The sequence below is a fragment of the Remersonia thermophila genome, chromosome 6 (genome assembly GCF_042764415.1).
Source record: "Remersonia thermophila strain ATCC 22073 chromosome 6, whole genome shotgun sequence".
Lineage (NCBI taxonomy): Eukaryota > Fungi > Ascomycota > Sordariomycetes > Sordariales > Chaetomiaceae > Remersonia > Remersonia thermophila.
In genome coordinates, this window is record NC_092222.1 from 2,140,856 (window position 1) to 2,161,607 (window position 20,752).

General features: G+C 58.6%; 5 protein-coding genes across 5 annotated transcripts; 3 read left to right on the top strand and 2 right to left on the bottom strand.

Moving 5' to 3' along the window:
• Positions 1 to 241: 241 nt before the first annotated feature.
• Positions 242 to 1,534, bottom strand: VTJ83DRAFT_6765 (uncharacterized protein; the record flags this gene model as incomplete). The annotated part of the gene is made up of 1 exon (XM_071013512.1): positions 242 to 1,534. One exon carries the CDS (start codon positions 1,532 to 1,534, stop codon positions 242 to 244), a length of 1,293 nt encoding a protein of 430 aa, XP_070864392.1.
• A 4,362-nt stretch (positions 1,535 to 5,896) lies between these two features.
• Positions 5,897 to 8,184, top strand: VTJ83DRAFT_6766 (uncharacterized protein; the record flags this gene model as incomplete). The annotated part of the gene is made up of 5 exons (XM_071013513.1): positions 5,897 to 6,592; positions 6,671 to 6,757; positions 6,824 to 6,958; positions 7,031 to 7,748; positions 7,817 to 8,184. 5 exons carry the CDS (start codon positions 5,897 to 5,899, stop codon positions 8,182 to 8,184), a joined length of 2,004 nt encoding a protein of 667 aa, XP_070864393.1.
• A 724-nt stretch (positions 8,185 to 8,908) lies between these two features.
• VTJ83DRAFT_6767 (uncharacterized protein) lies at positions 8,909 to 10,300 on the top strand (the record flags this gene model as incomplete). The annotated part of the gene is made up of 1 exon (XM_071013514.1): positions 8,909 to 10,300. One exon carries the CDS (start codon positions 8,909 to 8,911, stop codon positions 10,298 to 10,300), a length of 1,392 nt encoding a protein of 463 aa, XP_070864394.1.
• A 1,664-nt stretch (positions 10,301 to 11,964) lies between these two features.
• On the bottom strand, positions 11,965 to 15,228 carry VTJ83DRAFT_6768 (uncharacterized protein; the record flags this gene model as incomplete). The annotated part of the gene is made up of 7 exons (XM_071013515.1): positions 11,965 to 12,822; positions 12,886 to 13,047; positions 13,113 to 13,764; positions 13,860 to 14,136; positions 14,246 to 14,398; positions 14,774 to 14,848; positions 15,216 to 15,228. The coding sequence occupies 7 exons, from the start codon at positions 15,226 to 15,228 to the stop codon at positions 11,965 to 11,967; spliced, it is 2,190 nt and encodes a 729-aa protein (XP_070864395.1).
• Positions 15,229 to 17,198: 1,970 nt separating this feature from the next.
• VTJ83DRAFT_6769 (uncharacterized protein) lies at positions 17,199 to 18,805 on the top strand (the record flags this gene model as incomplete). Its single annotated transcript, XM_071013516.1, has 2 exons — positions 17,199 to 17,683; positions 17,749 to 18,805. 2 exons carry the CDS (start codon positions 17,199 to 17,201, stop codon positions 18,803 to 18,805), a joined length of 1,542 nt encoding a protein of 513 aa, XP_070864396.1.
• Positions 18,806 to 20,752: the final 1,947 nt, after the last annotated feature.

A 20,752-nucleotide genomic window follows, 5' to 3' on the forward strand; every position in this document is an offset into this window, starting at 1 on the left:
CGCCCCTGCCAATGTGGCAACGCCGTACCGAAACCAAATCCAAGTCTTAAAATCCAAAAGAGTTGTCATACAAGAAGGTCATCATTGCCGCAATGAGCAGGCAAGATTCAAAGGGAAAGAAAATGATATAAATATGTACAAGCAGGGAAAAGGCTTGATATGCCAAGATGGCCACCTGCATCGCTACACAGTAGATGTTGTTCCATGCGTAGAGGACGCGTCTCTAACGCAGGACGAACACTCAAGCGCTGTAAGCATACGTGTTGCCGTAGACGCTGAGAGAGTTACCCCGGACCATGTGGCCGTCGGCGGCATAGAAGTAGGCGAAGCGCTCGACATATGAGAACTCGGGGTTGTTCTCAATGGCGTCAATGACGGTGGCAAGCTGCTTGTTGACCTCCTCATCGGAGCCGTCGAAACCGAACTCGGTGATCCAGATGGGGAGCCCGAAGGTGTCGTAAACATTGCGCACGTGCTGCAGGAAAGTCTCGGGGTTGACGCCGTAGATGTGAATAGAGAGGAAGTCCACTGCGCAAGCCCCGCCGCAGGCCTCAAACCACTGCTTCAACCAGGCGATGCCCATGTTGCCGCCGCCGTTAGTGATGGCAGGAGAGCTGATGCGAGCCTTGCCACGGAAGGGGTTCATCAGCTCAATATGCTTCTGCGCGGCCGTTTGGGGCGACAGGTTGGCCTGCTCGCCGTGGTCAGGCTCGTTGAAGCTGAGCAGGCAGCGGGAACCGTTATCGATGGCCTTCTGGGCGTTGGCAGGCCACCTATCGGCGAAGTCGAGCTTGAGACCCCACAGCATGGGGCAGAACTCAAGGTCGACGCCCGAGTCGTCGTACTGGCCCCAGTTGTAAGTCCACGAGATCTTGTTGTTCTCGTGGAGGAAATGATGAAGCAGGGCGGGATCGTTGTAGGCAAGACCGCGCTTGGACTTGCCAGAGGTGCCAGCACCAGGGTTCACAGGGCCGGGGTTGTTGCCATTGTCGCCGCCACTGCCGTTGTTGCCGCCACTGCCATTGTCGCCGCCATTGCCGTTGTTGCCGCTGTTATCGTTGCTCTCATCGACCGTCGGAGCCGGGGGCTGGGCAGCCTCGGTGGTCGGCGTGGCAGGGGGCGGCGGCGGCGGCGGAGGGGGGGTGTCCTTGACCTCGGCAGGGCTGCTCTGCTCAGGCTTAGGGACCGCAGGGGCGACGATGGTGGCCAGAGTTGTGGGTTCCTGGGGAGGAGGCGGCGGCGGCGGCAGGTTGGCGGCCTTGGGCTTGGGCTCAGCCTCGGGAGAGGGGGTGGTCGCCTCGCTGGTCGCCTCGCTGGTGGGGCTGACCGACCAGCTGGTATAGGTCGTCCTATCCTGGGGGGTATCGCCCTCGTAGACGGTGACGGTCAACCACTCCGTGACCGTGACGACCTCCGTGGTGTAGGCCCGCTTGTTCTTGTTGTGGGGATGACGGGCGGCATGCTGATGAGGGCTAGCAACGGACTGGCCGACAAGGCCAGCCGCCGCGAGAGCGAGGAGGGTAGCAGAACGCATGTTGATTCCCAAGGAGTGATACGTTCACGTGACGCTGATAGGAGCCTGTATGCTAGGTATCGTCGTTCTCAGGTCGTCCTGATGGGAAGAAGCGCACTCAGTGCGGTTTGTGTAAATGAAGGTCGGTGCTCAAATGGAGCAAGGTGCCGAGCTGCCGTCTGTCAAAGACGCAAAAGGAATGATGCGAATTCTGACTTGAAGAAGGATCGGAACCACCTCTGAAGGAGGATGGCCAGAGTTCGATAAAATCGAAGCTGAAGCTTGAGAAAAAGGAGTGTAAAAAAGAATGCAAAAAAACAACCCGAGACGACGGGGGTGAAGAACTGAGGAACAGGAAAGAACGGGGGGACCTGACCGAAGCAGGCGGTGCCTGGCCGAGATGCGTTATAAGGCTTTGGGGAGGAGCAGAGTTGGTGTGGGAGTGAGGCGGGATCTGGCGGGACGGGGTGATCGGAGCAGGGGGTTGACAGGGGGTGTGTCTGTTGTTGTGCAGCGGCGGCGGGTCCAGACCATCTCGAGTGGAACAGCAGCACGCGAGCCGACAGTCAGGAACCAGGGACTGGTGGGTCCAGCTCAGGTATCTGAAGCCGTACGCAGTAGAATAGACGCCAGAGTCTTACTCACACTGGAACCTGGAGCTTGGAAGTCCTCGCCTTTTGTTTTACAATCCCTCGAAGAGCCAAACCACCTAACGATCCCATGGGCCATGGGCGATCTCAGCCTGAGTGCGAGGCACCCAGGAAGGTATTTTATTCTCCGCCACAACAAGGCACCGAGAAACGAGCTCTCTGCGCAGTCCAGGCGAAGCAGCTGAGGTGAGTACACAGTAGTTAGTGTTGTTCGACCCACTTGCCGGGTAGGGCAAACGAGGTCAGATTGTGCCTCTTGGCCGTTGTTGCCAGGGGAGAGAGGCAAAACCGGGAAAGCGACCCCTGTCGCGCGGCCTAGCATACCCTGACCAGGACACCGGCCAGATGGCGCCCGAGTTCCACCACATCGCGCGCGAACTCGGACGACGGGATTGACAAGTCGGATACCTGCTGCACCTTTCAACTCACCTTTTGGGCCAGCAGGGCTGAAGAATCAACCCTGAAACCCGGGCGATGAAACACGCCCTCTGCTAGAAGCCGCCCACAAACGCCAGCGAAGCTTTGCAGCGTGGCGCAGCTAGAAAGGGATTGGCGATGCAAAAAAAGAAAAGTCGCCAAACCGAAACACAAACGCGCGTGCTTTTGCCGCTTGGCGGCATGAGGTGGGGGTGTTCGGACGAAAGAAGATGGCTCGGCGGAGTTGATCAGTGCGGCGGATGCCGCGGTGCCCCCTCTCCCAGCCCACGGTTCCAGGAACCGCGGCCAATCGCATGTCCGGCCCTGAACGTCCGTTGCTGCAAGGTACGGGGAGGGGGGTCTTCTATCCATTCCTGGAGAAGCACCGAACGACACAGCTGCAGGAACACAGCACAGCACCTTTTTTATTCGCTGACTACCTATCTCTCGTCATCACTCAGCCGGGGGGGTCCGGCGGACAAAAATATCGCACCGTCCCGTCCCGCTGGACGGTTCCTTGGTGTCCTTGGTGTACGCAGTATGGACGAGGCCCAAAAAGTATCAAGAGGTTCCGGTCGTATGGGCAATGGCGTTCCACTCTGGAACTGTTTGGGGTCCATCGCAATTGTTCATAGCGCCATCCATCGGACAACGATCCACGACATTCCCGAGCCTGTGGCGCCGGCATCTCAAAAAACGGGGTCGGAGACCCCTAGCCCTGCGCACAGAACTTCTCGCGGCGGCTTGCGACCGCAGCCTTGTGGAGGGCACATCCATGTGCTTCGGGTTGAAACAGTCCAGGGTTTCGTGTGCTATTGGGGCGGGAACTTCTGGCAGACACGACTTGGCAGAGCCAAACTGCGACAGGTCTGTTCTAGCGTCGTCTTCGGACCTCGTCCAGGGCACACCGCAACACTGCATCATCACTTTGACGCTTTTCAACCCCACCCCGCACTTCTACATACTTGTATATACTATAGTAGTAGGTCAGCCTATCGAAGAGTGCTGCACGGCTGTCACGGCATGCAACCGCCCAACCGGGCCTCCAGCTCTTGCTTCCGTGCTCGGCGTTCCCAAGCATCATAGATCACACGGCATGCAGCGATATGGCCTTGGGGGGGAGGGGGTTGAGGACATCCCACAAAGCGGGCCTCGCTGATAGACGGTAGGTGACACTGTCTTGTCCCGTCATCTGCGTTTTTGACACCCGTCTTGCGGGCCGCAAGCGAAATTGCATCCGTCGCCACGGGGCGATGTCCCGCACGGCAGACATCCGTCCCTGTTTGACACGTACGCGGGGATTTTCTGGGTTGCAGCCTTTCGGCAAGACACAGGATGACGACATGTCTCGCCCGCACGCTCGCACAGCCGAGGATGAGGTGCCGTGCTTGTACGCATGAAGAAAGGGATGTGCAGGACGGAAGCGCCGAGGGATATTTGCCTGAGCGGCCACGATTTGCCGACCGCGCCCGTCATGTTGATGTTGTGTCCCAACTGCGTTGTCCAGGCACCGCGTTCCCCGGTCTTCTCGTCTGGTGCAGGGAGATGCCTGTTGGCTGCGGGCAGAACTTTTGCAGCGGAAAAATCGTCGGGATGAGATGGATGCATCCATCCGGCATGGCCGCCCAATGGGGTCGCTATTGGGCGCATAACAATACCCTTCTTGTGCGCCTCCGGTGTACACAGTAGGTACTGTGTACCTGAGGTAGCGTTCCCTGGCTCCGGTTTGCTTGACTCGTGAGGAAGTTGGATTGTTTTTTTTTTTTTTTTTTTTTTTTTTTTTTTTTTTTTTTTTTTTTTTTGGTAATGGCCCTTGTCGCTTGTTACCGAGTTATCATCGTAAGGTAGTTCGAAGAGTACCGAGGTACCTACGTAGGTACCTAGCTACATAATGAGACGGATGCCGAATGTCTCTGTGTTTGTTTTTTTCTTACTTTTTTTCTCTTCTTCCTTTCTTTGTGTTTCAAGAATTCGAGCCTGCCAGACGTCTTCGTTGTCCAGCCCGAAGTCTCATGGAAATTGCAAGACAACGTCTAACGCCAGGGGTCGCAAGCCACGGCGTTTGCTGGAACGGCTCGAGTTTCTCTGCCGCGCATCGGGATCGTCAAGATCCAAGTCAAAGGCTGCCGACAGCATCGCGTCAATCGGAGTTGTCTTTTTGTTGGGGCTGAATGACACAGCATCAAGACGCTTTTCCCTCGCAGCGGCCTTGACCATTGAAGAGGAGGACTGGCTCTGGCGCCTTGTCACAAAACCCGGCGAATGTGTGACGACCAGGCGCAGTTCAATTCGCGGCGCAATGCCTTGAAACGCTCGTTTTACGATATCTCATCGCGCACAGCCGTCAAGCCATGTTCGTCTGGTCTCGGGGCCGTGGGCGTATTGCTTCTCCGTGAGAACAAAAGCCAGCGGGCAGCGGGTAGCGGCCGCGGAGCGGGTGACTGCCGATCGACGGCGACCATGTTCCCTCGGAGAAAGGCGCGGAAGGCTGCATCTAATGTGCAGGAGGAATACAGCGACATTGTGTGATGGTAAACCACCACAGACTGGATGCATCAGGTAGAACCTCCATCCTCCGCAAAGGATGGGGACTATAGTGTCCAGCTTTTGATGCTTCTTGAAGGTGTGCACGGCTCTTCCGTGCAACCTCTAAATGTCGGGTATGTTCGGGGAGCGAGCTAGCAGTGTCCTACCAGAATTTGCCTCCGATGCATGTGGTGCAAGAGGAGTAGACCATTAGGAGTCACCAGCCGTCGCCAGCGCTGCTATCAGCCCTGCGGCACGGCCACAGTTCCTCATGAGCCATGAATCACGGCCGTCGCGGCCACCAAGGGCCGGTCAAACCCAATCCGAGCGATGCTCTAATTGAGACCCCTGAGTGGCCGGTTCCGCGAGCAACCCCGGCCTGATTAATACCTTATCTCATACGCCATGACAATGCTACCGTCTTTACCGCAGCGGTCGAAGCAGGGTATATTCTATTCATGGACTGGCTGGTTGGTGAGGTTGATCATTGATAACCAATCGTCTTTCGTAATCAGCCCTACCAGAAGCCGAGGTGATCGGCATTGCCACAAAGGAACGTTGGGAGATGCTTGGCATCGTTCCGTGAGGCGTCCTGACCGCAACAACGTTCTACTGAGGGGTAAGAGCCAAACGTGAGCTAGGTAGCTTGGGACGGGCTGCTGCCTTGTACCTTGGACTTGCCCATCGACATCCTATGCCGTGCCACGCCCTCTAGGCCAAACGAAGGCGCTAGACCGAAGATTGAACCGCACCAACAATCACTCTCACCCTCGGGCGGAACCTTGAAATCATGGAAGGCCACCCAAACAACATGTTCCCATCCGTAGATAGCTTTACCGATCCGTCGACTCCTTTCCTACCCGTACCAGGCGCCCCGGACGGCGGCGGTGAAGGTGGGAGCGAGGATTTGATGGGGAATGATGTCAGCGATGCCGTGATGCCGCCAGTCGACGTGGATTACTCGTCCTACCTCTTCCTCCAACCCGCCGTTGCCGGCGACAGCTTGGATCTAAACCCAGACCTAAATTTAGACCTGTACCTGGGCTATCTCAGTTACAGCGGCGGCGGCGGCGGCGGCGGCGGCGGCGGCACCAGCCCCGAGACGGGGTCTGTGGCGTCCTTGTCCTCCGTACCATCGCAGCAACAGCAGCCGTTCTCGGCACTCCCACGACCACCTCCGCCGCCAGTGTCAGCGGAAACGGCACCGGCAGAACCAGCTGCACCCCGGAGTGGTCCGCCCTTGTCACTCGCCCAGACGACGATGCGACTGCGACCCCTTGTTCCAGCCGGCACTCCGCGCACGGTTACCTGGGGCCAGGGCGGTTGGGATCTCCCACCTTCGTCATCATCGTCGACATTGTCGTCGCTGCAGCTCGCTGCTTTGCAGGCGGCGGCGGCGGCGGCAGCAGCGAAACCGCGGCTGGAGAGAAGGGGGCATACAAAGAGCAGGAGGGGTTGTTTTAATTGCAAGAGGAGGAGGATTAAGGTATGTTTTATAGGTTCTGACCTTGGGATCATGCTCAGCCTCGCCTGGTGGTGCCTAATTCAACTCTTCAACATGTAGTGTCAAGAGACACGGCCCGCGTGTGCGCACTGCGTGAAGCAGGGCCTCCGATGTGAGTATCCCACGATGCCGACCATCGTGCACCAGGTACGGGCTGCCCTTTGCTGCTGTTTTCTTGTGGGTGAGACGCATTTGAGACTCACACAGGAGCAGCCGCAAAACCAAATGCCCCTGTTCAGTCTGCAAGACATGAGGTTGCTGCAGAACTTTTTGCTCAATTGCTATCCGCATCATCCGATCGGCTCTGAGGACATTTGGTTGCACGAAATCCCCTGTCTGGCGGAGAGGGTAGGGAGCGTTCTCTCCTCGTCTTCTTTTGCTTCCTCCTCCCCATCGTCCTGGTATTGACTCTGCCTCCAGCACGAATTCCTCATGCACGCCATTCTTGGCTATTCGGCCTCGGAGCTGATGCAGACGGATCCCTCGCTCGCCGAAGCAGCTCTCTCCCACCGTCTCAAAGCCATCAGGGCCATCAAAAAGGCACTCGGCGCGCCGGCGCCGTCAGCTGCTGGTTCGGTCCCTTCTTCCAACAGGAGCACCGCTGATAGCAGCAGCAGCAACGACAGTGACAAGAACACCAGCAAAAAGAAAAGGCCCCAACATACCCCTTCTTCTCGTTCCCCTCCATCTCCACCAGCTGGCTTAACCTCACCACCCTCACCCTCCCCTCTGCCCGCAATCCCGCCCCTCCCAACCGGCACTTCTGACCCCCTCTTCGAAGAAGGCAACGCCCTCATCGCCACCTGCTTCGCGCTAACCTACCAATCCGTCCTCCTCGCCGACGGCATGGCCGAGTTTATGACCTTTGTGCGCGGCGTCGTGCTTGTGGCCATCCAAATGTACATACGCAACGCCAAAATCCTGTTTGGCCCGCTGATGGCGCACGACCGGCAGCGCGAGGTGCTCCGGCCGTTTATGGAGGCGCTGCCGCTGGTGGATGCGGAGTGGGCGGCGAGGGCGCAGAGCGGGGTGGCAAGGCTCGCGGCGCTGGTGGAGGAGGGAGGGAGGGAGGTGGAGAGGAAGTATTGGGAGCGATTGAGGGATCTGGCCGAGGGGTTGAGCGTGAGCTCGTGGCAGGGTGAGTTCTGGCCCAAATTGCTTCTAGCTTCCTTGTTTGTCTGCATGTTCGGCCAACACACACCCCAGCCTACTCCTCGCTTACAGATCTCTATGGGTGGTGGATCTTGCTCACCCACGACGAGTTCCGGCGGCTTGTGGACCCGGACAACCAGGTGGCGCTGGTGCTCGGGGCGCATTGGAACGCGCTGGAGCAGGTCATGGCGACCATCTGCGAGACGGAGCTCAAGGGAGCGGCCAAGTTGCCTGAGGGTAGGAACACGCAGAAGAAGAGTGGCGGCAGTCCAGGTGGCGGGGCCGGTGCGTCCACCAATACGGGTTGGCTTAAACACAACATCAGGCTTGTCAACGACGAGCACCGGCCGTACATGGCGTTTCCGATATGGGTGCAGGAGCAGCTGGATCGGGACAGGGGGTTCTTTGGGAGGACGTTGTAGTGAGCGAGGAAGATCTTGTCTTGGTTTTATCTTGGGAGTGTCAAGTCAAGAATGCGGTGGGAATAGCAGCAGCTCGGAACATACAGAGATCCTCTACTAGGCCAAGGCATCATCTGCGCCTCGGGGCGTGAAGTTGAGGACTTGCAACCATTGATGGCACCTCTCCACTCGCTCCTCGCATCTCCCCTCAGCATGTCTGCGTTTCTGATGGTCTCCTCTGTGTTCCGTATTGCCAGCATCACAGAGCCCTCGCATTGGGCGTTGCCATGTCTCGTCGTGCGGCAGAGAAACGAATACTCAACAAGACATCAAGATGGATATGTCGAGATGGACAACACCAAGACCGTCACCGAGGCTCCACCACCGAATTCCCAGCCCCACATGTCGTGTTTCGGGTCGGCCGCTGGTTGGATCTTTTCGCCGTGCCAAGGATCCCGACCGGCATGGGTGGGGCCGTTGATTTTGTGGGGCGGGGGGACTTCATTGGTGGGACCCTCGCTGGAACATGGCGGCGATGACTTCACTTCCATCGGTCGTTGTGTCCGGGCAACCTTGAGCTGGTCAAAGCCACCAGAAGAGGCGTCGATCTCGGAGAATGCCTGGCGTTCCCGCATTCTTCGCTTTCTGGGCTACGCAAAAGGAGATTGGTTGGATTGTGCGTTTGGGCACCCCTGACATCAACGTCACGGTGATGCAGCTGTCGATGTGAGCTCAGAGCTGTGAGATGGTATATAATACGAGAGCTCTGCTGTGTGAGAGAGAGAGAGAGTTGGCAGTTGGAATATCCCATTGCCACCACAACATTCATCTTGATTTTGGATCCTTGGCATCCGCACCACCTCGTATAGTCTTCCACATTTACCATCTCGTGCTTCACGCTCGCCATGTACACGCCATGACTGCTCTCCGCTCTCGCCACTCCGCTCTACGCTCGCTTCCTCCGGGTTATACACCGGACGACATGGAACTGGCGCAAATCGGCAGCGCCCCTTCTTCCATCTTCTCGGCCCCTCCCCCCTACAGCGAGACAGTCCTCTCGTCCTCCTCGACGGCTACCACCTTCCGACCCTCGGTCCAGCTGCAGATCGAAACCCAGGGCAAGCCCTGGCTATCTTTCCCGTTTGACCCGCGCCCGGACTACATCCCCATCTTCTCCCTCTGCCCTGACCAGCCCGGCCATGTGGCGCCGGAATTCGCCTCGATCCGCCCCGAGCGCGGCTCCGGAAGCTGCTACCTCACCCCGGCGCTGGAAGCCAACCCGGCCGTTGACGACGAGGCCGCGCCCATCCCCGTCCTCGCCACCACCACGTACCGCTTCGGCCCCGGCCGCCCGCCCATCGTCCGCCTCTTCGCCCCGTACTCGGGCTCGCTGTCCCGCGAGACCCTGGCCGACCTTCTCTACGGAAAAGGGGGGAAAAGCACGACCACGACGCTCCCTCCCTCTTCGTCGTCGTTGTCGTCATCATCATCGCGCGCCGCAGAGTCCGATCCGACCCTCCGAGACCCATCTGTCCCATCTGACCCATCTAACTCGACCTCCCAACCATGGGACGCCTTCCCGATCCGCTCCTCGGGCCTCCTCACCCGCGCCACCACCTTCCGCACCCGCCTGGGCACCTTCGAATGGCGCTACGGCTCGCGCTCCGAGCGCCGCGCCCTCGCCAGGACGCTGGTGCCCCGGCTGGCGACGGCGGCGCCCGGGAGCGCGGGGGCCAAGGGAGAGGAAGGCCGCGGCAAGGTCTCGAGCCTGCTGATCCTCGACCGCGTCGTCCGCGTCGCTCGCGCGTACGACCCCCAGCCCTCCGCCGCTGGCGCCGGCGGCACGCTCCGAACCCCCGTGGCGTACCTCCTCCGCGGCCCGGCGCTGCGGGCGCAGGGGAGCGGCGCCTGCAGCGCGGGGAACGGCGGGAGGCTTGTGCTGTACCTGCGGCTGTGGGAGGCGGCGATGGAGGAGGCGGACGCGGAGGGGGAAGGGGGGGAGGGGGGTCATGGCCGGGCCAAGGCCGACCGGGAGATGGCGGTTGTGTTGGTGGTGGCGACGTGCCTTGTGATGCTGAAGCGGGAGGTGGATAGGAGGAGGGCGCAGCAGATTGCCATGATCACGGGCGGGGGATGAGGTGGTTGGCCTTGCCTAGGTACCGCTCCATTTCCAGACCTACAGACTGATTCTTTGAGATGGCACATATCGCAAGGCCTTGAGGGTGAATTGATGAAGTTGGATGTGGATTGGAGGGGAGCGGGTCGTGCATAATGCTCTCAGTGCTGGGGAAGGGAGTTGGAAATGACTGGGTTTGGGTTGGAATGGCTGAATATCCCGAGCTGGTTGTTCTAGGGTGGTGGTACATTGGGGTAGAACCGGGTGAAAGGGGGTAGGGGGATAAAGATCTGGTGGAACCATCTACTGAAATCCTGGACCAACTGTAAGATTGATGTTATGGTAATGGTATACTCCGCGATACATACCCGAGGGGTTTTGGTTTGTCTTTCGGATTTGGGGGCAGTATCTTCTAGTCCTGTGATGTAACTATGGGGGCTTGATGGGGGGTTGGGGGGTGCCATTGATGAGGGTTGTGTAAGCCAACACAGCGACCAATTAAGGAATCACCTCCAGCAAGCCCAAGAAACATGCTCCATGGAAGCTATCACATCGGACCGTAAGTTACCTAAGGTAGATACCTTAGGTGCCTGACGGTTGGGCAGCAGATTCTTTCACCACCCCTACATCACCACCGGGTGCCTCCCTTCGGTGTTTGCCCACGTTCAGGTTCCCAAGTACCATGGTTGAGGATGGCATGACTTCGAGGCAAGTGTTGCTCATGATGATGGTGGTGAGACTTAGATGGTTAATCTCCTTACCCCGGCCTCATGAACCACCCGCATCGGGCCAGAGGGATGCCTTGTTGTGCGTGGGCGGCTCGCAGGTCATAAGGGTGCGTCTCCAGGCTCGCCACAGCCATACTGCTCCCTTTCAGACTCCATGTGAGCTGTTGGTTTGCCTGTTCCATGCTCCCCATGTACACCCACGTCATGATCCACAGTGTCACAACAGTCCGACTCGCATGCAAGCCACCTGTAGTATATTGTATTTTCCTACACGCCAGAATACTTCAAGTCGATCCTTGCACGTGAGGATGAACCCTCCTTTGCTTGTGCAAGCTTCAACCCCTCCGAACAAGACACCAGAAAACCAAGCTAGCTAGCCAGCAAGCAAGCTCTAACCGCGCCAGCATCCTCGCGACAGCATGGCAGATTGATGAAATCCATCCGTTCTCCAACCCCCAAAACACATCCGCTGGTGGGAGGGAAAGAAACCCCACCACTTCAAGTGAATGCAAAACAGACCCATGATGGCCTCCCAATGAACCCGTAATCCGCAAGTGTTGCCTCCGTACCAGAGATCCCATGTTCCATGTTCCCACATCGTTGTGTGCTCCCCGTGGTTCCCGTGCTCCCGTAGATTGCTCGTCACGCTGTCGCGCCTTTGCCCCCCCTTCCTTGAATCCTCCTGAATGCGCCGTGATCAAGAGAAGAAAATAATCAAGAAAAAAAAAAAGACAACAACCCGGATAGCCGATGATTGCGCCGCCATTTCCCCATGGAAACCCACAAAGCCCACCAAACACGAATGAACAAACAAACAAACAAGCAAACAAACAAGTAAGCAAGCAAACCCCCCCGTTTGGTCCCGTATGTCCCTGATATTCCAACTCATTTGTGTGTGTGCGTGGATGGGTGGGTGTAGTCGTACAGACCCGCCCTACAAGCCGGCCCGAGGCTCGCTCACGAGTTGGGGTCTACCATCTTGGACGGCTTGTAGTCCGGCAGCTCATCAAACCAGCCCGTGGTCTCGTTGTACCTGTAGGCATGGAACACGATGCCGTAAGGCTTGGGTTCGATGGCGTACAACATGCCGAGCGGCACGTCGAGGTCGGCAATGTCGTTCCTGGTCAGGTCCATAAAATACGCCATCAACACGCGGCAAACCGAGCGGTGCGCGATGATGAGCACATGGTCGGTGATGCGCTCGATCTCGCGCACCATGTCGCGCAGGCGGCTGATGACCTGCAGGTATCCCTCGCCGCCGACGCCCGGGTAGATGTACTGGAGCTTGTCCTTGGCGCGCTTCTCGAACTCCTCGGGGTACTTTTCGGCGATTTCGTCATACGTCATGCCCTCAAAGTCACCGGCGTTAAGCTCGTTGAGCATCTCCCAGGCCTTGACGTCGTAGTCGTCGTCGGCCTCAAAGTACTCGGCCGTCTCGATGGAGCGCTTCAGCATCGACGTCCAAACGCAAAAGTTCTTGTCGTCGAGCTCCTGGTTGAGCTCGGGGTAGGGAGGCGTGTTGTCGCCGGGCTTGGGCGGGAAGGTCGACGAGGCGATCTTGGCCTTTTGCTCGACCAGCCACTCCTTGCGCTTGTACGTGATGAAGTTGTACAGGGCTTGCCCGTAATAGTGACCGCGCTCCGTCAGCTCCGAGTTGCCGCCAAGCTTGTGGAACTTGTTGTCGACGCTCTGGCCGTGGCGCGTGATCCAGATTTGCCTGGGCGACAGGTTGAACGTCGTGAGGTACGACACGATGCCGCCGCTCAGGAAGCCCCGCAGCCGGTGCTGAATGATCTTGCGCCCGACATCGATCATCTGGTCCCTCGTTTGTGAGCGGGGAGCCGCATAATGATGCTTGGGTCGAGATGGAGCACATACCTGGATGTACTGCAAATCGTTGTCCTCCTCCCACTGGCCGAGAGGCTCGTACGCGCTTTCATACGCCTTGACCCTCTTCTTGAAGTCCTCCAGGGCCTTGGTCGGATCTTGGTCCTTGTAGTCCGGCCCGAAGAGCTTCAGGCGCATGTTGGCTTCGAGGAGCTGTACACATCCAAGTCGTTAACGGAGGCTAGACATGACAAGGGCGAGGAGGAACAGTGACTGACATTCTGGTCATGGCAGATGCTTTCGATGAAGAGAATGCCCAGCTTGGGCTCCCGGGCACGGATGCGCTCCACCAGGAGCTTCCGACGGTGGACGGTACTGTTAGTAGCATCCAGAATGCCAACGGCGCCGCCCTGCTGCAGGAGATAATCCAGGAGCTCGTCCAGGGTGTCCATGGCGACCTGCTCGCGCAGCTTGGCGGCGGTCTCGTTCTTGGGGTCAAAGAAGGTGGCCGACTGGTCCATCTTGAGGTCGAGCTTCGTCGGTTCCTCGTGAACCACGATGTCGGGGCCCGCGGTTCCCTTGGAGAGGATCGTCGCGGCCTGGCTGGCGACGTCGGTCCCGTCGCGGGTCGCGGTCGACTTGGGGATGGCGCTGGTCATTCCGGCGACCATGCGTCTCCGGTGGCCGACGTTGAAGATCTTGGTGTTGTGCTGCTGCCACGACAGGTAGCGCTGGATCTTCTTGGTGATGTACGACTTGCCGCGAGCGGGCAGGCCGACCATGATGATGACCAGCTTGGCGGCCACGTCGCGATCGGGGATGCGTCCATCGGGCGATGCGCGCGAGCGCGTCATGCCGGGGATGTTGAGCGTCGTCGCATGGGGGCGGACTCGCGGCGTCTGGCTCCCGGAGTTCTGGCGGACGGGCGGGCTGCGCGGGCGGGCGCGCGTTAGCCAACGCGACACGGTGGACGGAGGCGGCGTTGGGACGATGGAGAGGCGCGGTGGAGTTGCAAAGCGACTTACATGCGGGGCGACGCGGGGGCCGTCGACGAGAGGCTCCGCGAGTAGGGTGAGTCATACTGCAGGCCGTTGGCGGCTGGGAGCGTCGGACCCGACTTCTCCAAGGCCCTCAGCGCATGGGTGAGCGCTGGCGGGGAGAGCGTAGGAGGGTGGGCATCAACATCGTGGCCAACTCCGTTGGCGGCTATCGTCGGCGATGGAGGATTCGAGATGCTCGCGGCCATCAAATGGCTCATAGCAAGCTTTCGCAGGGATTGATGCTGAGGTGTGGGAAAGGTGTCTTTGAAGAGAGAGACAAAACAAAGAGAGTCAGCGGCGACGTTGGCGATCGAGGAGGGAACGGGGTGGGCAGATGATGAAGGTCGGACGATGAGGAAGGATGGCCACACCTTTGATGGCCAAGAGGGTCGCGTGGTCGTGAGCAGACGTCAGATGGCGAGGCATGGATGGCTTCGAAATTTGGGCAAATAAACGAAGCCAAAGATCGAGAGAATGTTGCAGCGGCGCGCAAGGGTCTGCAGCCGGCGGGGAATAGGAGTAGGCTAAAGAAGGGCGATCAGCCAATCATTTCTCGCGAGGGTGCCCAGCTGCAAGGGTAGGCCAGATTCAGCAAGGAGCAGGGAGGGCCACCGCAGGCGCAACAAGAGCCTCCCATGTCCCGAGGGGGTAAGTCCCAACAAATCAACGGCCCGCGAGCGCCGGTGTCTCTGCTCCTCTTCGGCCTTTTTCGTCCACCACGTTTTGTTTTTTTTGCCCTTGGGTCAGCCCTCCCCGAAAGAGGCTGGCTGGTACGGGCCGCCGAATGGCATGGCAACCTGCAACCATGGATCAGGCTGGGTCGTTCCACCCCGGGACCTGAACGGAGCGCGCGAAAACAGGAATTGGATGCGATGGATGCGAGGCGTGCAGAAACTCACCCTGATGTCTGCTTGCGCTGGCTGTGAGGGTGCGCCTTGGGGGCCTCCGCAGAGCACACACCACGTCCTGTCGCTCTGTGAGGGTGCAGCTGTGTGAGTGCGTGCATGCGGGTGGAGGCTTGATTGGATGGAGAAACGACCAAGCGATGGCGACGCCAAATTCTGTGCCGTGCTCTGGGCATGGGGGTCAAAAAGAAGGGGGGGGGAGGGTGTTGGGAGGGATGACGTAACCGAGCCGTCTCTGTGTTATTGGCCGGTGGCCGACTTCGCTCTCGCCCCCTGTCTTTCTTGCAAAGTCCCGTCTCAAAGAAGATGGGACAACGCAACGCTAGTGTGGTATGTACTACGTAGTGTGCTGTGTAGGGGAGGGGGGGAGGAGAGGAGAGAGGAGAGGAGAGGGAGGAAACCAAAGCAAGCAAGAGAAAAAAAGAGAGACACTCACCTGGCGCCGTCATGTTGGCTTTATTATCGGCCAATTGCCAACAAGGCAAGGGGTGCGAACTGGTCCTGACAGGAGGTCACAGAGCCACCGATGTGAAGACTAGCCGGACAACCTGATGACCCGAGGGCCAGATCCGGGGGTTGCACCGCTGAGAGCTAGAGGCCTGACTCAGAGAAAGCTGAGAATGGAGAGCGTCGATGGATGTTTCGTGCAACGGGATGTCGGGCAAGACAAAGAAAGAGTCCAAGAGACGGAGCAGACGGAGCAGAACGTCGGGAGCAGGACCTGGATGGAAAACAAGAATAGGGCAGGCTGAAAGAATAAAAAAAAAACAGTGCCTCCTCTGCGAGGCGCAATTCATATGTATTGCTGAAAAACTCCCAAACTGTCATCGGCCCCCTGGCCGCCCCGCGAGCGTTGCGCTGCGTGTGACTGGTGCTGGAGCGTCTTCCCACTCGTGTGCATTGCCCGACCTCGCTCGACGAGCACACCATGGCCCTTCGTTGCAACCTTATCGGGAAACACTTCGCAAAAACAAATGACAAAGGCCCGCGCCTCCCGGGACGCAAAGCAACCCCTCCACATGCTCCCCGGATTTTGAAACCAAAGGAATCATTGCGGAGCCGAACACTGCCAAGCGGCCTCTCCGCTGCTTCGTCGCGCATGTGGCAGCAAACGTCCGTCTTGTTCCCCAAAGCCCGCTAAAAACAGGCATTTTGCCGTTGATCAACGGTGATCTTGCTGCATTCAAGGAATGGGCTGGCTTGGCTTTTTTGGTAGTGCAATACGTTGTGTACTCGGTCCAGAATGTTTGCCTCTCGAGAGCTTTTCCTGGCTGCTGGAACGTCGAAATGGTTGCGCGAGGGGGACAGCGAACCTCGCCTCTCTCTCTCTCTCCTCCCGTTGCCACCACAGCCCATGCATCTCCATCCTCGGAGGGCATTCGGCCGCACCGTGGGTGAGGATGTGGGTTCGTCGGACCCCCACTCTCGAGCCGCTCACTTCGTGAGAGAGAGAGGGGGGGCCCATGCGACCAATGCTGCCAAGAGCGCGGGCACTTGCCCGTCAAAGGATGGGGAGCGTCCGCTTCGGTTAGCGATCCGCCGCGGCCATGGATCCTGGTCGCTGTGGGCAAAATAACTAGCTCCGCTGACTTCAACGGGGTCGGGTCGCCTTTCCGGTTTAAGATGTCTGTCCACCCACTCCCCAGCCGCGGAGGAAAATGAATTCGGAGGACATTCGGAGTGGGCAGCCAGCATCGCCCCAAGTCTGGCGCCGATCGTAACCATGACGCCACAAAGAGGCACTTCATAAACAATGTCAGAACACCGTGTTCTATGTAGGTACAGGATGACAGCGGAGACCAGAGCAAGCCTCCCACGCCGGAACTTTGACGGTGGCGGCTGCTGCTGCTGCTGCTGCTCACCTTCATCCACACAGGCATGAGAAACCTCCACCAGGTCGGAGGTTTGCATCGTCATCCAATGGCGGCAGCGCAGCCTGAACTCAGCGCCAACGAATCGAAAAGACCAAGCGAGGGGGAAAACCCTAAACATGTCGTTCTCCCTTCGTTTTGGGTTCAAGGAAATGTGCGTCAGGCGAGTGGACCGGTCAGTGGGTGACGCTGGTGCAAATGTCACCAGAGGCCAGGCATGGGGAGGGGGGGGGGGGGGGACTGGTCGCCGATCTTGGGTAGGTAGGTACATTTGGCTAGCCATGTGGGGTAACGTTGTGGGACGATCCTGTGGGGGACAGCTGCAGGCTGCTTCGGCGTCTGGCAGCGACTGGTCAGGAACGGCCAAACTCAATCAGGAAGGCGGTGATTTTGAAGGTTCGCGGTTTTTTGGGACGATCGCAAACCGACGGCAGAATGCTTCTAGCCAAGGTACCTGGCCGTACGCTACCTAGGCCGCCCGGTTTGTGTCTTTCAGTTTCCTGCGGAGCTTCTAGAACGACAAGCGCTCTTTCCGACCCGCTAGGTGAATGCATGGTCTGTCTGGTAGCCGCCATGCTCGATTATTGAGGCGCTGGTGCCGATTTCCTCGTTGTCCTCGCGTTGCTTCTTCTCTCCAACATCCGCTCGCCCTCTCCAACCCCGCAACCCCGCGTTGGCAGTCGGAGTCTTCCCGGGCCACCACCTCTCCCAACGCTACGTGCCTCCGGGATCCAGTGAGGTCGCATGCTTCGCTCGGCCGCAGGCCTGCTTTTGATTTTGGTCTTGGCTTCTGTCGACGCCTGATTCGGCTTCTCAATCCCTTCGCCAGCACGGACAAGATGGAGGACGACGACAGGTCGATTAAGAAGTCGCTTGCCGCCCAGGAACCCATCGTCCAGGAGCTCGTCCAGGACGACATCGAGCACGGAGTTCTCATCCCGCTGAAAACGACGCTCGAGCTGCGTGACGAGTACCAGACAGGCCATGTGCTCATTACCAGGGTACCGACCAAATCGGCCAACCCGGCCATCCTGTATGCCACGGCCAGCCGCCGACTCGCGACCCTGCCTTGGCTCTCTTTGCTGACGTAGCTAGCAGCACGCTGCGCAACCTGCTTCCAGATGAATCGTTTAAGAGCTTTCCTCATCTGCGCCGGTGCGCCAAGCCGTCGGACCTGCCCGCCCACCTCAAGACGCGATTCATGAACGAGTCCCCGCAGAGCCGCCAGATACACACGGGCAAATCCAACTGGATCTACATCATCATCGGCCCCGAGACCATGCTCAACCGCGACGAGGTCGCTCGGTCACTCTCGGGGATCGAGGGCCTGGAGGACGGCGTCTTCCTCGAGAGCATCCCCGTGCCCATGGTGGCGCCGACGTCGCAGGTCCAGGCCGCCCTGTGGTCGCAGCACTTCTGGCCTTCCCTCTACCGCAAAAACAACCCCGTCGGCCCGCACCCGTCCATGATCGCGCGCCAGACGGACGAGATCGCCGGCGACGCTGCCATATGGATGGGTCTCGCCGACAGGATGGCGCGGCAAACCCAAGAAGCCGGCTACGGCGAGCCCGTTGGGGTCTGCATCGTCCAGCGGGAAGAGGGCCAAACCCGCCTTGTCGCGCTCGCCGCCGACTGCCGCTGGCGGCACCAAGATCGCAGCGTGCCCGGCTGCACGGGCAACCCGATGGCGCACGCTGCCATGCGCGCCATCAGCTTTGTCGCCCAGAAGCTCGTGCGCGCAGAAGGCCGCAAGACGGACACGCGCCCGGTGCCCCTCCTCGAGTTTGAGGCCTTCCAGGACAGCCCCGTCCTCCCCGACGAGAAGCGCGTCTTCGACCTCGACCACCCCAACCCCGACGGCTACCTGTGCCACGGACTCGAAATGTACCTCACGCACGAGCCATGCGTTATGTGCTCGATGGCCATCCTCCACTCGCGCATGGGCAAAGTCGTCTTCCGTCACCGCATGCCGCTTACGGGAGGGCTTTGCTCCGAGGACCGCGGCAGCGACCACCCCGCTCTCAACGGCGCCGATGGCGGCCGCGGGCTGGGCTTGTTTTGGCGCAGAGAGCTCAACTGGAGCATGGCCGCTTGGGAGTGGGAGTCGAATGGGTGTTTGCCGCCGCTGAGGATCGATAAGGCCATCCATGCTTGAGAGTGCCTTGCCTGGGCTGACCGGCTTGTCTTGTCGGCTTATGGCTTCTGCGGGGCGTGTCTATATTTGTTAATGATGATGATGATGATGGAGCAGGCGGGATCTTGTGGGCGTGTTATTCCTTTTGGTTCGGGGCAAGAGAATACTGCAACGACAACATTGCAAGCAGAGGAGTTAGGTAGTCCTCCTCTTGTCGGATTGGCATTATGATGGCGGCTCAAGGATATTCCTCGAGACTGGCCCTGGTGTGGGAGGGAGCTCGAGTTGGCGTTTGAGACGGGGCGTCTTTCTTCTTCTTCTTCTTCTTCTTCTTCGTCGGGTCTGGCTGGCACTGCCGGATGCATGAATGGTGAATGATGACGAGTGATGAATGAATTCGCTGGCGTACACATGGGGCATGGGATACATTGTAGCGGTTAGATGGGCGGGTGTTTGAGGAATGTCACATCAAATTTCATTCACAAGACTTGGGGGGGGGGGGGGGGGGGGGCGGCTTCATGGCGATGACCAGAAGGACCCAAAGGAGTCCATCGGTACCATGGATGCATGATATCTCTTCATCGTTGAGGTTGTGGGATATCTATATATCCAACGCTGGAGATTGTTTTGATGAAAGCTCGGCAGACAGACTGCCGTTCGCTCCGCTTCTCCCACTTCGGGAAAGAATTAGGTGCCTTGCCATCTCATAGGACCGGATCTGGTAGCCTTGGCCCATCTCCATCGGCACACGTCCTTCTACTGGGAACGAGGATGAGGTCGGCGGTGGTTTGTGAACACAGCAACACTTCCATCCTGCTCATGGCTTTCCTCCAGCCACGGGCTCTTGTTAACCCTCCCTCTACGTACCGATCCGGTGTATAATTACCTCTTAGAAAGCTTGAGCAGCGAGGTTGTTCAACCTATGGCGGAACCGGGGATCGGAACGCAGCATTATGGAAGCTTTGCCGTTGAGCTGGACCGGGGTTCCTCGACTCGCCTCGCTCGATGGACCCGTGGATGTCTCGGGAAATCCTATCTACCTTCTTGCATTACCAACCGTAGGGAGGTCCGGCTTCACGCTGGATCCATCTAGGTCTCCTCAGTTGGATGGATCTCTCTTATCTGCAATGGAAGATTGACAACCCTCCCTGCCTCTTCCTTGACGTGGAGTCAAAAGCATAGCAAGCGACGATAAACCAATAAACCCGAACAAATATCAAATAAGCAAAAAAGAGGGGCAAAAACATACAACACCCGGCATTCGCTGGTCGTCACCGACCCAACTACTACTCGGGCCCTCACCAGCTTAACTAGGGGAGAGCGGACGGGATCCCGTGCTTTCTGGTGGGTATGGTCGTATGTGCTGGTAGTCGCAGCGGCAGCGGTTGATATCGTGCTCCTGCAGAGCCGGGTTCGTCCGATTAGGCCAGAGTTTCGGATGAACAGCGGCTGAGGGAGGTTGGCGAGAACTGGCTGATGATATGGCCGTGGCTCGAGATAGGTAACCGGATCGACCCAATGTTTCTCGCGGAGCGTTTATACCACTGCTGGGTCGCTGCTGTCTGAGCCCGGTTGCGAAACAGCCCCGGTTCTACGGTCGCACAGCTGCCGAAGCGGGCAATTATCGCAACCGATCTCAGCAGCAGCCAGTTATGGATGCTGGAGTCCAGATATTCCCAGCAGGTCGATCCCGCCCCTCGTTACACAATCAATTCGTCTCGAGTCAGGACGATAGACAGGCCGCCCGCCTATCGTCCTTGTCTCATCTACGTCCGTATGTAGAAAGCTGAAAAACAACAGATCCACAAGCCAGGCCCGACGGGAGGGGATGATGGTCCGCACGTTCCAGCCCTTTTTTTTTCCCACGACCTTGACAGCGCCAACTTTGGCTAGTGTCGGGGGTCGGGGCCCTTTGGCGCCGGCGATCCTTGGGGTAGTGTACACTACACAGTACACTACGGATGTACA